The sequence below is a fragment of the Agrilus planipennis genome, unplaced genomic scaffold (assembly GCF_000699045.2).
Source record: "Agrilus planipennis isolate EAB-ADULT unplaced genomic scaffold, Apla_2.0 scaffold8, whole genome shotgun sequence".
Classification (NCBI taxonomy): Eukaryota; Metazoa; Arthropoda; class Insecta; order Coleoptera; family Buprestidae; genus Agrilus; species Agrilus planipennis.
Genome location: NW_020442461.1, coordinates 69600 through 84681, shown reverse-complemented (window position 1 = coordinate 84681; position 15082 = coordinate 69600). Strand labels below are relative to the sequence as shown.

Genomic DNA, 15082 nt, shown 5'->3' with positions numbered 1-15082 from the left:
TTATATTAATTAATTTTTTCTTAATACTGTAAGAAACTTAAATAATAGGTCACGAAATGTAAAGAATTCATTATTAACAATTAATAAAGAAGTCAATAAACAAATGAACACAATTTAAACGTTCAAAGAAGCTTAAAACTATTAAAAACAGTATTTTAATAACTTTATTCAAAATTTAGTTGTACTTATGCAACCCTTTGAACTCGCTTGTGATGTTTTTGAGAGTTGCATAAACTCACGTCCATTTCGTGAATTAAATAATTCAAATTGTATTGGCGCCATTCAAATAAATACTTCAAATGGCAAGAAAATATTTATTTTATTACAAATTTTGTTTGTGAAGTAACCTACAGTCAATGAAACATTAGTAACTGCATGTGTAGTGTACTCTCAAATTAACATGATCTTAGTAAAAATTAAAATTATCGAGTTTAAACGAAAGATATCGTTTCCAGAAGTTTACACGTTGAAAAGTAAAAAATTGGTTTTGTAATACATATAATACAAATATGAATAAGCTAATAGTATTTATATTAATGTATTTCTTTTTATAACTTTTAATCTCGTAAAAATTGTTAACTTCAGCATCATTTTGATAAATCGGGAAATAGGTCAACTTTGCGTGTTCATCTGCGTCTCTTATTAACACATAACTAACTTAGCAATGTATGGAATCTCACTGTTTTAAATCGCTCGCAACAAGTTTATTTTTAGGAAGAAACCGTGACGCATTATGTGCGCGATCGCCGCAATTTCCTTTTCGTAAGGCAAAGTTTAAGCATGATACTTACCTGCTAATTTCCTTTTACCTTTTCCTTTTTTCCTTCGATAATTTTCGAAAATATGGCTGAAAGTGAAAAAACTTGCGCGGAATGTAACGAACCCGCTGAATTAATGTGTTCTGCCTGTAAATTAGTGTCATATTGCAGTAAAGAACATCAAAAAGAACATTGGAAAACTCATAAATCACTTTGTAAACCTTTTGAGGTAAGACCAAAATTATTTTATTTTCACTAAAATAATGTAATTGTAAATTTAATTTTACCTACCCCTCGTTTGATATTTTACGGAAAAGTTCTTGAAAAAGTACCTTTTATTTACAATTGTAGCAGAATGTTCAAAACTAAGTATATTGTGTCGTTTATTATAGCAATACTATAAAAAGTTCGATCTAAATTATGAACAAATCTAAACCTCATTTTAAAAGGAATTAATATAGAACTTGTGCAAGTTATTCACCTTTTCTTGTAAGACTGTAATCTAAAAATAAGCCAATCTTTGAAATTGTAACATAATAAGCACATTATTTGATTCAAAATATTATAATTTTTAGTTTTATACAAATATTAAATGTTTCTATCGATTAATAAAATAATATATTAAAGTAAATATAAACAATGATAGATCCAAACGACCTCAGACAAAGGGAAATGCTTAGTGGCCACAAGAGACTTGTCTCCAAACGATCAAATTATTTGCGATTATCCGATAGTTTTCGGACCACGTCCCCATGTGGTGGAAGAAGGTCCCGTTCCATGTCCCGGATGCTGCAGGTTTTTCCAAAACGGACCATTTAATAAATTTGTCATTTTATTTAATTTGGCCGTAGATTAATAATTGCTGAATCGGCACCAAGATGTGAAGGTTGCGACTGGCCAGTGTGTAACCCAAATTGTCCAGGATTAAAGGACGTAAACAAACACGCTCACGAATGTTACATTTTAGGTTTAAGGCCGACAAAAGCACAAAAGAATTTGCACAACTTTTATCGGTAAAGGAGTTACAGGTACTTACCAGATTATTTGAAAGAATTATGTGATCAAATTGCTTGCAGGCAAGATGCTTTGCTGACTCTTCGAATTTTACTCTTTCAAAAAAGGAACCAAAAGAAATGGCAACAGATATTGGAAATGGAATCCCACATGGATAAGAGAGGAGAGGGTACCGATACGTACAAGTAGGTCTTAGGGTAAATTACAAAAATAATCGTTAAATCAAATCCTTTTGCTTCATAATCAGACATGTCCAAGAAAGGATAGTAAAATATATACAAGAAAACTTCGTCACACCGTTGAGAGATATCGGAAAACAAACGGGACAAGAACTTTTACTGGACGATTCGGACGAGACAATTCAAAAGATTTGTGGAATAATAGACGTAAATTCGATGGAAATAAATCAAGATGCGGAACTTTCAGCTCTGTATCCCACCGCGTATTTAATGGAGCACAGTTGCATCTGTAACACTTACCACGTCTTCGACGACGAAGACCAGAACTACAAGATAACAGTTAGGGCAGCTTTACCGATCAAGAAGGGGGACCACATAACGACCATGTACACTCATGCCCTTTGGGGAACCCAAGCAAGGAGGGAACATCTCATGGAAACGAAATATTTTGAGTGCTCCTGTCCCAGATGCAGCGATCCAACAGAATTGGGAACGTACCTTAGTGCCTTAAGATGCTTAGGTGAACTTTCATTAACTGTCACTAATCTAACAAAGTTCTTAGCCAGTAATTTATCGAAACAACCAGATATGAGTTGCGATTTCAAATATCTGGTGATATTTGATGAATTCCTGATGATGAGGAATTCAACGTGTTCTATTAACGATTTCGCTTTTTGAAAGATATCCCATTTGCAGGAACAGAAAATGAACCCTGTGGAGGAACACAACTTCCAATTGACCCCCTCGACTATAAAACGGAATGGGCTTGTGATAAATGTAAAGTGAAAGTTAATAATGCCGAGGTGGCAATGTTGGTCAACCAAATTGGAGAAGAAGTCGACCAGATTCAGTTGAGCAAACCGACGGTCAAAGAATTGAACGAAATGCTTAAAAAAGTTTTAACATTCTTACATCCCCATCATTATCACGTTTATTCTTTGAAACACTCTTTGGTGCAGTTGTACGGGTATCAGCAGGGATACATGCCGAACCAAATAAGTGACGAACTTCTCCTCGAAAAGGCCGAAATGTGCCGGGACTTGTTGGAGACAACCAGGAAGATCGATCCAGGAAATTCTAGGTAACTTGTACATAATTATTCCCAATAAAGTTTTATCTATTTACAATTTAACATTTCATTTTCTTTTAGACTTTGCTTGTATACAGCAGTTCTGCTCCACGAGTTGCATTTGGCGAATGTTTATTATATAAAGCGGAAGTGGCATACAGAAGACAAAGAAGTTTTGGCCAGGTTGTTTCGCGAGGCGAAAAGATCGCTCGAGGACGCGAAAAAAGTTCTGGAACACGAAACGACTTGCGCTGCCGGGGAAAAACTTCGGCACTTGGTGGAAAGTTCGGAGAAAGACGCCAACAAATGGATCAATAATCATTCAGAAGAAGTCAACGAATTATTGGAACAAATAAAAGAATCATTGAACGTTTAAAAACACAATTTAATTATGTATGTATTATTAATTGCTTACTACATTTATAACTATGAATAAAGGCGTACGTTTAGAATTATTGGTTTGTACAGAGCGTTTTGAAAATGATGTTCAATTGATAAATAAATGATTTTCATTTCCAACTACATAGGTACATACCTAGCTGGAACGGTCTAGTATTTGAACTGAAGACCCTATGTTGATGATGAAAGAACAATTGGACAACAAAATTGATAAATACAATCCACCAACAACTACGCAGCGACACACGTTATTGTACAATATACTCGAATATTTGGATAAATTCTGCGACAAATTGGTGAAGACTTCCCCAGCCCGTAGGTGAACTAATGATCTCCTGATTAAGGTCTAAAGGCCGTTGTCGGTTGGAGTTGCTTCCAAACGTTTCACTAGCATGAGTGGCGGGCTTCTTCAGAGATCGTTCCATCTCCGATGCTGGATGTGAACTCTAATCTACGACGGCCTTTAGACCCGAATTAGGACAGCATTAGTTTAGTTCTACATTTTGGATTATCGTTATGTGTAAACCAAACACAAAAAAGAGAGAGAGATCTGAGATCTGGTCACATATTTATGTTTGCATCTTCCTTCTAGTGAGACCCACCCAAAGTTGAACGTTATCAATGATACACGTAAGTCCATCTGCTGATGGTGTAACCATTGCTGGGTGGTTTATCTACTATGCCTTGTAGTCCAAAACGCTATGTATTGATCATCGATCGATAAAACAAATTTGTACACTGGTAGATATGTAGATATTATATTTTTTCAATAGTATGTTTTTTTATTGTTGAAAATTTCATGGGCATTTGCCGGCAAGTGAGTTCTGTGGTCTTTGGCCCTAATTCTCGAANTATTATTATTAAAAAATAGGAAAGTATAGGAGTATTAGCACCAAGGAGACAGCTTTATATTCAATGGAATCAGCATTGATAGAAAAATATGGAATGAAAAATAAATAGTAATAAATACATGTATTAGTATGCAGCGTACGTGAAAGAAGGGTAAAAGTTTATATACAAATTAGAGACGAAAAAGTAGAAGAAGTCACTGATTTTCGGTATCTAGAAAGTCAAAAAACAAGAAATAAGAAAAAAAACTACAAAAAATTTAAAATAATTCATCAATAATCAATAACGATGTCAACCAAAAAATAAATAAACACAACAAAAACGTTCAAAAAAGCTTAAAACAATTAAAAAGTATTTTTGTAATTTTGTACAAAATTTAGTTGTGTTTATGCAACCCTTTGAACTCATGTGTGATGTTTTCTGGAGTTGCATAAACTCACGTCCATTTAGTGAACTAAATAATTCAAATTGTATTGGCGCCATTCAAATAAATACTTCGAATGGCAAAACAATAATTATTTTCTTGCAGATTTTATTTGTTAATTATACTATTATACTGAATTCAGTAAAAAATAAAACTACTGAAACTTGTACAAAAGAAGTCGTTATCAAAAATTTACATAAATAAAAATATTGGTAAACAGGTTGAGATATGGTCTTATAGAAGGATGATGAAAATACTGAGTAGAGAGGATTAAAAGGCGAGATTTATTGAAAACAGAAGGAACTATGAAAATGGTAAGATGATGCTAGGACTCCTTCTGAAACATGAACGGCTACTTAGAGAAGCATTAGAAGCAAAAAAAATAAGCAAAAAGGGCTAGCGCATAACCTAGACTAGGTTACTTTTTGCAGATAGTTGGGCATTAATAAGTCTTTGTACTGACGACTTTGTGACAATGATTAGTTAATGCAGGTATACCTTTGTGTAAAAGAGCTGCACATACTGCGCTGTCGACACCGCCACTGACCAGTACGAGGACTTTGCTCGACCCGACAGCTTCCTTGATATACCGAAGACAATCGTGTTCGCGACCGTTCATCGTGAAGTTTCCAGTTAGACTGACCACGTCGAAAAGGAAGTTCTTTAACATTGTCTTTCCATTGGCGGTAAGGTCGACTTCCGGATGGAACTGCAGTCCATACAGCCGGAGCTTCTCGTTGTAAATTCCAACACAGAATGATCCGTTTTGCGCGATCGACTTGAAATTGTCCGCTATTTTATCTATCGTGTCGCCGTGAGTCAAGAGGACTGTTTGTGTCTTGTTCATTCCTCTGAAATTCATTGATTAATTAATAATCTCTCGTTTTGACATACGATTTACCAACTTACTTAAACAATAGGCATTTATTATCTACTTCTATATTAACTTGACCATCTTCTCTGTTATCCTTTCGTACTACAGTGCCTCCAAATTCTTTGTTCATCATTTGCATTCCATAACAAATACCTAATAATGAACAAAGTCGTTTTTACCAATCTGTGTAATTGTCATAAAAAATAAAAATATTGACCTAAGACTGGCAAACCTATCCTAAATATGTCAGCATCGTATCGCGGTGCGTCCTCAGCATAGACCGAGTTTGGACCTCCGGATATTATGATCGCTCTGTATCCGGCTTCTTTGATGTTGAATGCTGGCGTGTCCAGGGGTAGGATGTCGCTTTCAACGGACAATTCTCGAACATTTCGATCAATCACCTTGCCATATTGTGCACCAGCGTCTAAGATTGCGACCTTTTCCGAATTCGTAGCACCATTCGTGTTCATGTACTGGTTTTCAGGACTTAGGTTGGGCATAGTGCTATTCCAGCAACACTGAAAAAAAAACCAAAACACAAATCAATTCTCGCTTAATAATCAGAAATAAATGTAGTTATGAAGATGTTATGGCATTTCACTTACTAAAAATACCATCATGTTTAAGCACATGTGCAAAACAGAGAGTCGTAGAAGAATGCAAAACACTTAATAGAATTAATGGCCACTAATGCATACCGTTGACCAGCAAATATCTACATACATGTATACGTTAACATTAACTTAGATAATTTAATTAAAAGGCAACTTCTCTACACTAGGTACTTAATAGTACGTGTCTGCGTACCTACACAGGGTGTATTGCACTAGATTAATACCATTTTGCATTCCGAATAAATATAGTTAATAAAGCCAGTAAAACGTTTTTCATTTTTAAGTAGATATACATTTTGTTAAAAAAATCCAAAAAAGCGTTACAATTTCTTGCATTATGATCTAACAATCTTCGCCACATTAAAATATCGCAAAACTTACAAAAAGGCAAAAAAGTTAAAAAACCAATTTACAAAAAAAAATAACGTCGAAAAACAAAAATTGAACACCCTCAAGCATACGAACACTGAGTTACCAAGGAAAACAAATTCATGTCGCATGTCATAGTAACAATTATACCTCTCTAACGTAATCGGCTATTTTATTATATATTGTACTAGTGCTTAAAAACATAATGAAAAATGACTGTAAGCATAAAAAATCGAAATACGACAAAGGCTCTTAGTCTAATTTTAAATACTAACTGAAGGTAAACTGTTCAAATGCGCATCAGTCTATTTTGTTGCTCGATCCGAATAGTATTTCGTCTAAAATAGAAACTCAATGACAATTGTGCGCGAGGCAAGTTTAATTTAATTTCATTTTATTTCCTTTCAATAGTCTCGTAAACAGCATCCCCTCGGGGGTAAGTTTAAAATAGAAACGGTCAAATAGTGCGCATACAAAACTACAATGATTTTCTTACTTTAAAAAAACTAATGTTTATAGCTGAATAAAAACAAAAATTTGAGTAATTCAAATTTAAACGTACGTTTTCAGTGTACGTTAAGATTCTGTACATAAGCGACAATTTTTATGAGATATGAACAATATTTAACGCAAGTTAGTATAAATATTTTAAGTAGATAAAACAGAATTCAAAACAAATATATGAAATATCATTTATAAGTCGTTTGTGATCATCATCATAAGGTCCTCACCCTGAGGACTGGTTGGGCACGTACATCCACTTCTTTCTATTTTGAACCAACCTTTAACTAGAGCAACCTGCACCTGCTCTGCCTCTCTTAACTCCTGTTTCTACCAAAATACCTCGTCTATATCATTTGTGACATATTTATTATTACCACATTACTAGAGTTTGGGACAAACTGTACATTATTTTATTTTATTTTTATATCTTTTAAAACAAATTGTAACTTCTACATGACATTAAAACTGAAAAGTACGTAAATCATTACTAAACTGCAAACAATATCTATTTCTGGACAAATTAAAAATAACTACTTAATAATATTATGTACTCTTGTAAAACTTTTCAAACAGGTAGAAAGGTAGATAGTTTAGAAAATTATTTTTAATTTATCTAATAAATAAACATTCCCAAATCCCTATTAGGGTTTCATTCATTTACAAAGTATAAATTTTGGAAACCTAATTAGTATTTTAAATTCAGCAATCATGCATCATCATGCTAATAAAAATTAGCAGGAATTACGACTTTCCTTACACAAGTATTTTTTATTTAATTACTAACAAAAATTGGTTCAGATTTCCAGTAAAACCTTTCTAATTAAAAATATTCCCGCAGGTAAGAAGTAATTTATCGAAAATAATCATAAATCGTGGCAATCACGTTTATGACTAATTCTGTTCAGTTTTTATTTATAAGTTAGTAGCACATTTCTAATCAATTTGTTTCTAAGCAGATCAATAAAATATATGCAGGGTAATTTTAACAACATAAATATATTGATAAGAAGCAATAATTTTCCTTTTTTTTTAGATTAATTATGATGAAGCATCTGTCAAAATGAAATGTGCAAATGTTGACCTGCTAAGTGCCTCTCCAAGCCGGACATTAGTACATTAAATGTTATTCAAAAAATAACGGCATAAAAAATTGTACATTCAAGAGGATATGGGAAAATAATGAGAAACCGCACGTACCTTTTTAAAATGAGGTATTAATCAATGATAATTATCACAAAACTTGTTGGCGTACGTCAATCACATCGCAACTAATATTACACCACCCAGTTATGCCAACATTATTACATTTTTACCAACTATTCCACCAAATCATTGCCCCAAAAATATCAGAAGGCGGATTTAGAAGCATATCAACGGAGAGAATTTTATGCAACCAAATAATGTGGAATAAATAAAAATTATTTACTTTAAAAGATATTTTGAGTTTTAAAGCTTCAATAAAGAATCAGATTTAAACAAACCGTTTTAATAACCTCTTTTATATAAAACAAAACGTAAGAAACATCCAAATGTAAAATACAAAAATACTATAAATTAAACAGAAATGTGCAACAACAGTTAATAAAAAATTTAATAAACACAAGATAAATGCTCTTATGTGGATAAGAAGCTCAAAACTATAACTAAACTAAAATTTGTGTATTTATATAAAATTTGACTATGCTTATGCAACTTTCTTACTTTATGTGTAATGCTCATTGGGAGTTGCATAACTTCAGGTCCATTTTGCAAATAAAGTAATTCAAATTGTTNTTATATTAATTAATTTTTTCTTAATACTGTAAGAAACTTAAATAATAGGTCACGAAATGTAAAGAATTCATTATTAACAATTAATAAAGAAGTCAATAAACAAATGAACACAATTTAAACGTTCAAAGAAGCTTAAAACTATTAAAAACAGTATTTTAATAACTTTATTCAAAATTTAGTTGTACTTATGCAACCCTTTGAACTCGCTTGTGATGTTTTTGAGAGTTGCATAAACTCACGTCCATTTCGTGAATTAAATAATTCAAATTGTATTGGCGCCATTCAAATAAATACTTCAAATGGCAAGAAAATATTTATTTTATTACAAATTTTGTTTGTGAAGTAACCTACAGTCAATGAAACATTAGTAACTGCATGTGTAGTGTACTCTCAAATTAACATGATCTTAGTAAAAATTAAAATTATCGAGTTTAAACGAAAGATATCGTTTCCAGAAGTTTACACGTTGAAAAGTAAAAAATTGGTTTTGTAATACATATAATACAAATATGAATAAGCTAATAGTATTTATATTAATGTATTTCTTTTTATAACTTTTAATCTCGTAAAAATTGTTAACTTCAGCATCATTTTGATAAATCGGGAAATAGGTCAACTTTGCGTGTTCATCTGCGTCTCTTATTAACACATAACTAACTTAGCAATGTATGGAATCTCACTGTTTTAAATCGCTCGCAACAAGTTTATTTTTAGGAAGAAACCGTGACGCATTATGTGCGCGATCGCCGCAATTTCCTTTTCGTAAGGCAAAGTTTAAGCATGATACTTACCTGCTAATTTCCTTTTACCTTTTCCTTTTTTCCTTCGATAATTTTCGAAAATATGGCTGAAAGTGAAAAAACTTGCGCGGAATGTAACGAACCCGCTGAATTAATGTGTTCTGCCTGTAAATTAGTGTCATATTGCAGTAAAGAACATCAAAAAGAACATTGGAAAACTCATAAATCACTTTGTAAACCTTTTGAGGTAAGACCAAAATTATTTTATTTTCACTAAAATAATGTAATTGTAAATTTAATTTTACCTACCCCTCGTTTGATATTTTACGGAAAAGTTCTTGAAAAAGTACCTTTTATTTACAATTGTAGCAGAATGTTCAAAACTAAGTATATTGTGTCGTTTATTATAGCAATACTATAAAAAGTTCGATCTAAATTATGAACAAATCTAAACCTCATTTTAAAAGGAATTAATATAGAACTTGTGCAAGTTATTCACCTTTTCTTGTAAGACTGTAATCTAAAAATAAGCCAATCTTTGAAATTGTAACATAATAAGCACATTATTTGATTCAAAATATTATAATTTTTAGTTTTATACAAATATTAAATGTTTCTATCGATTAATAAAATAATATATTAAAGTAAATATAAACAATGATAGATCCAAACGACCTCAGACAAAGGGAAATGCTTAGTGGCCACAAGAGACTTGTCTCCAAACGATCAAATTATTTGCGATTATCCGATAGTTTTCGGACCACGTCCCCATGTGGTGGAAGAAGGTCCCGTTCCATGTCCCGGATGCTGCAGGTTTTTCCAAAACGGACCATTTAATAAATTTGTCATTTTATTTAATTTGGCCGTAGATTAATAATTGCTGAATCGGCACCAAGATGTGAAGGTTGCGACTGGCCAGTGTGTAACCCAAATTGTCCAGGATTAAAGGACGTAAACAAACACGCTCACGAATGTTACATTTTAGGTTTAAGGCCGACAAAAGCACAAAAGAATTTGCACAACTTTTATCGGTAAAGGAGTTACAGGTACTTACCAGATTATTTGAAAGAATTATGTGATCAAATTGCTTGCAGGCAAGATGCTTTGCTGACTCTTCGAATTTTACTCTTTCAAAAAAGGAACCAAAAGAAATGGCAACAGATATTGGAAATGGAATCCCACATGGATAAGAGAGGAGAGGGTACCGATACGTACAAGTAGGTCTTAGGGTAAATTACAAAAATAATCGTTAAATCAAATCCTTTTGCTTCATAATCAGACATGTCCAAGAAAGGATAGTAAAATATATACAAGAAAACTTCGTCACACCGTTGAGAGATATCGGAAAACAAACGGGACAAGAACTTTTACTGGACGATTCGGACGAGACAATTCAAAAGATTTGTGGAATAATAGACGTAAATTCGATGGAAATAAATCAAGATGCGGAACTTTCAGCTCTGTATCCCACCGCGTATTTAATGGAGCACAGTTGCATCTGTAACACTTACCACGTCTTCGACGACGAAGACCAGAACTACAAGATAACAGTTAGGGCAGCTTTACCGATCAAGAAGGGGGACCACATAACGACCATGTACACTCATGCCCTTTGGGGAACCCAAGCAAGGAGGGAACATCTCATGGAAACGAAATATTTTGAGTGCTCCTGTCCCAGATGCAGCGATCCAACAGAATTGGGAACGTACCTTAGTGCCTTAAGATGCTTAGGTGAACTTTCATTAACTGTCACTAATCTAACAAAGTTCTTAGCCAGTAATTTATCGAAACAACCAGATATGAGTTGCGATTTCAAATATCTGGTGATATTTGATGAATTCCTGATGATGAGGAATTCAACGTGTTCTATTAACGATTTCGCTTTTTGAAAGATATCCCATTTGCAGGAACAGAAAATGAACCCTGTGGAGGAACACAACTTCCAATTGACCCCCTCGACTATAAAACGGAATGGGCTTGTGATAAATGTAAAGTGAAAGTTAATAATGCCGAGGTGGCAATGTTGGTCAACCAAATTGGAGAAGAAGTCGACCAGATTCAGTTGAGCAAACCGACGGTCAAAGAATTGAACGAAATGCTTAAAAAAGTTTTAACATTCTTACATCCCCATCATTATCACGTTTATTCTTTGAAACACTCTTTGGTGCAGTTGTACGGGTATCAGCAGGGATACATGCCGAACCAAATAAGTGACGAACTTCTCCTCGAAAAGGCCGAAATGTGCCGGGACTTGTTGGAGACAACCAGGAAGATCGATCCAGGAAATTCTAGGTAACTTGTACATAATTATTCCCAATAAAGTTTTATCTATTTACAATTTAACATTTCATTTTCTTTTAGACTTTGCTTGTATACAGCAGTTCTGCTCCACGAGTTGCATTTGGCGAATGTTTATTATATAAAGCGGAAGTGGCATACAGAAGACAAAGAAGTTTTGGCCAGGTTGTTTCGCGAGGCGAAAAGATCGCTCGAGGACGCGAAAAAAGTTCTGGAACACGAAACGACTTGCGCTGCCGGGGAAAAACTTCGGCACTTGGTGGAAAGTTCGGAGAAAGACGCCAACAAATGGATCAATAATCATTCAGAAGAAGTCAACGAATTATTGGAACAAATAAAAGAATCATTGAACGTTTAAAAACACAATTTAATTATGTATGTATTATTAATTGCTTACTACATTTATAACTATGAATAAAGGCGTACGTTTAGAATTATTGGTTTGTACAGAGCGTTTTGAAAATGATGTTCAATTGATAAATAAATGATTTTCATTTCCAACTACATAGGTACATACCTAGCTGGAACGGTCTAGTATTTGAACTGAAGACCCTATGTTGATGATGAAAGAACAATTGGACAACAAAATTGATAAATACAATCCACCAACAACTACGCAGCGACACACGTTATTGTACAATATACTCGAATATTTGGATAAATTCTGCGACAAATTGGTGAAGACTTCCCCAGCCCGTAGGTGAACTAATGATCTCCTGATTAAGGTCTAAAGGCCGTTGTCGGTTGGAGTTGCTTCCAAACGTTTCACTAGCATGAGTGGCGGGCTTCTTCAGAGATCGTTCCATCTCCGATGCTGGATGTGAACTCTAATCTACGACGGCCTTTAGACCCGAATTAGGACAGCATTAGTTTAGTTCTACATTTTGGATTATCGTTATGTGTAAACCAAACACAAAAAAGAGAGAGAGATCTGAGATCTGGTCACATATTTATGTTTGCATCTTCCTTCTAGTGAGACCCACCCAAAGTTGAACGTTATCAATGATACACGTAAGTCCATCTGCTGATGGTGTAACCATTGCTGGGTGGTTTATCTACTATGCCTTGTAGTCCAAAACGCTATGTATTGATCATCGATCGATAAAACAAATTTGTACACTGGTAGATATGTAGATATTATATTTTTTCAATAGTATGTTTTTTTATTGTTGAAAATTTCATGGGCATTTGCCGGCAAGTGAGTTCTGTGGTCTTTGGCCCTAATTCTCGAAACTTTGCTGTACGACGTACTTTTTGAAAAGTTTGTATTTTTTTCGTAAGTGCCCACGATAAAGGGTTTTCCATTTTCGAACTCGTCAAACTCGTCGTTCGAACAGAAACAGCAACATATTTTGCAAAGGAAATCTTCTACGGCGTTGAAACTTTTCTTCCATGCCTTTATGGTTTGGTTTAAAAAAGTATACAGGAGCGGATTTAGAGCGCAACTTAACAAACTGATTGCGTTGAATGCATATCTCATAATCCAATGCTTGTGTTCGTTCAACGTTTTCACGGTTCTTAACGTGTCGAAAATGTGATAGGGAAGTCTGCAACTTACAAAAGCAAATACCAGGACTACGATGATTTTAAAGGTCCGTACTTTTCTTTCTGCCCGCGTTCTTTTCATTTTAATCATCAGTTCTACGTGCGGATTGGAGGATTTGGAAGCAGTTGTTACTTCGTTTAAGCTCGTTTGTGTCGTAGAATTTTCTGCATTCGACGTTTCGTATCTTTTGGGAATGTTTGTAATGAGTTTTCTATGTTTCCACACGATGACCGCGATCTTCATGTAGAGCCAACAAAAAATTATTATCAATGGCAAAAAAATAAGGATCGTTATACACAAATTGTATATCATCAGTTTTTCTTTTTCCATTGCGACGCAAATGTAGGCGACAGAAATGTCTGGGTCTTTTCCGTTCGAATAGTCCATATAAAAAAATCCATGTTGAAAGAGGTCGTAGATGGGATAAGAAATACCTACAACATGGAAACATTTTCCAATGTTGTAGTTATCGAGAAGGTTTTTATCATCGCGTTATTTACTCACCCGCACACAGTATCCATATGATGATTACAGTGAAAATACAGATCCATTTTGGTGGATCACATTTCCGATTTCTGGCAACATTACGATATCGATCTAGCGCAATGACAACGATAGCGATGCAACTACTAAGACTACCGAAAGTTTTTAAAACAGGCACAAAATGGCACATAAGTTTGCCCAAATCCTAAACAAACAGATACAATCTAATGGAATACAACACCTATTACGTAAAGTTATGAATGTTAACTCACCCACGTCACGTACGGATGAACAAAATTGTCGAAACTGTAAACAACTATAACAGTTCCCGTAATTAAGTCACTAATTGCTAACGTTACTGTACAAGTTTTTTGAAGGAAACGGTGGTTACTAAAACAATTAATGATTATGACTCATTAATTTTTACTATTGCTATTGCTGATTGAAAATATGCACCTTTGCCACGTTGCTATTATAGCAGCAATATTTCCTCCAAGTGTAACGCTAAATAAAAACAGGTAAACTACCAAAAATATAAGTCGTTCATCTGATGTTAAATAAATTAATGTTTCGTGAGATATATACGACAAGGAGCTTACATTTCTGGCTTTCCATCGTACGTTTTCGTCTACATCTGCGTAAAATGCAATGCTAGAATAAGACATTAATGGTAACAATCGAACTCCTTCGTTAACTATGTTTCGAAGCTATGTTGAAATTAATTATTAAAAGAAAAATAAAACATTACCTGTACAATAACGTATTAAAAGGTGCACTTTCCATTATTTACTTGTTTCTGTAACTGATGGTTAACATTTCGTCGTGGTGAGTTCAAATATGTTGAATGAAATAAAGTTGTAGAAAACAGCAACAGAAACGTACTTACACGGCTATAAAAATAATATTACATTTATGTGTATTTTTATCGTAATATAGGTATGGATGAACGAGTTTACGCTTTCAAGCATTTTGATCTTATCACTAGTGGTATACAGGGTGGAAGAAGTTATCCAAGTTTATCGGTAGTTTTCTTAGATCATATAGGTACAAGCAAATGTTGAAACAGTAGTTTTCATTAAGCAGATATTTAACGGCTTTCATCTCGTCATTCTTCTCACTGTTTCTAAAGAATGTTGAAATAGACCTTCTGTCCTACCCTCTGGCTTTGCACCAGAGTGCAAGTAGC

General features: G+C 34.0%; 4 protein-coding genes across 8 annotated transcripts; 2 read left to right on the top strand and 2 right to left on the bottom strand.

The window, feature by feature from the left end:
• Positions 1-730: 730 nt before the first annotated feature.
• On the top strand, positions 731-4192 carry LOC112906528 (SET domain-containing protein SmydA-8-like). Its single transcript, XM_025980787.1, has 7 exons — positions 731-987; positions 1405-1553; positions 1610-1771; positions 1835-1957; positions 2020-2471; positions 2648-3032; positions 3102-4192. Exons 1-7 carry the CDS (start codon positions 844-846, stop codon positions 3394-3396), a joined length of 1710 nt encoding a protein of 569 aa, XP_025836572.1. The 5' UTR covers positions 731-843; the 3' UTR covers positions 3397-4192.
• A 691-nt stretch (positions 4193-4883) lies between these two features.
• LOC112903896 (GMP synthase [glutamine-hydrolyzing]-like) lies at positions 4884-8480 on the bottom strand. 5 transcript variants are annotated; one of them, XM_025980791.1, is made up of 4 exons: positions 6703-6738; positions 5784-6087; positions 5602-5719; positions 4884-5543 (listed from the first exon to the last, which is right to left on the bottom strand). In XM_025980791.1, exons 2-4 carry the CDS (start codon positions 6067-6069, stop codon positions 5135-5137), a joined length of 813 nt encoding a protein of 270 aa, XP_025836576.1. In that variant the 5' UTR covers positions 6070-6087; positions 6703-6738; the 3' UTR covers positions 4884-5134. The 5 variants fall into 5 exon arrangements, with proteins under 5 accessions (XP_025836576.1, XP_025836573.1, XP_025836574.1 ...); XM_025980788.1 differs by lacking the exon at positions 6703-6738 and adding an exon at positions 6659-6691; XM_025980789.1 differs by lacking the exon at positions 6703-6738 and adding an exon at positions 6175-6568.
• A 1079-nt stretch (positions 8481-9559) lies between these two features.
• Positions 9560-12314, top strand: LOC108736142 (SET domain-containing protein SmydA-8-like). Its single transcript, XM_018468455.2, has 7 exons — positions 9560-9816; positions 10234-10382; positions 10439-10600; positions 10664-10786; positions 10849-11300; positions 11477-11861; positions 11931-12314. Exons 1-7 carry the CDS (start codon positions 9673-9675, stop codon positions 12223-12225), a joined length of 1710 nt encoding a protein of 569 aa, XP_018323957.1. The 5' UTR covers positions 9560-9672; the 3' UTR covers positions 12226-12314.
• A 93-nt stretch (positions 12315-12407) lies between these two features.
• LOC108736143 (neuropeptide Y receptor type 6) lies at positions 12408-14830 on the bottom strand. The gene is made up of 5 exons (XM_018468456.2): positions 14645-14830; positions 14353-14547; positions 14169-14286; positions 13918-14101; positions 12408-13847 (listed from the first exon to the last, which is right to left on the bottom strand). The coding sequence occupies exons 1-5, from the start codon at positions 14677-14679 to the stop codon at positions 13015-13017; spliced, it is 1365 nt and encodes a 454-aa protein (XP_018323958.1). The 5' UTR covers positions 14680-14830; the 3' UTR covers positions 12408-13014.
• Between the last annotated feature and the right edge of the window lie 252 nt (positions 14831-15082).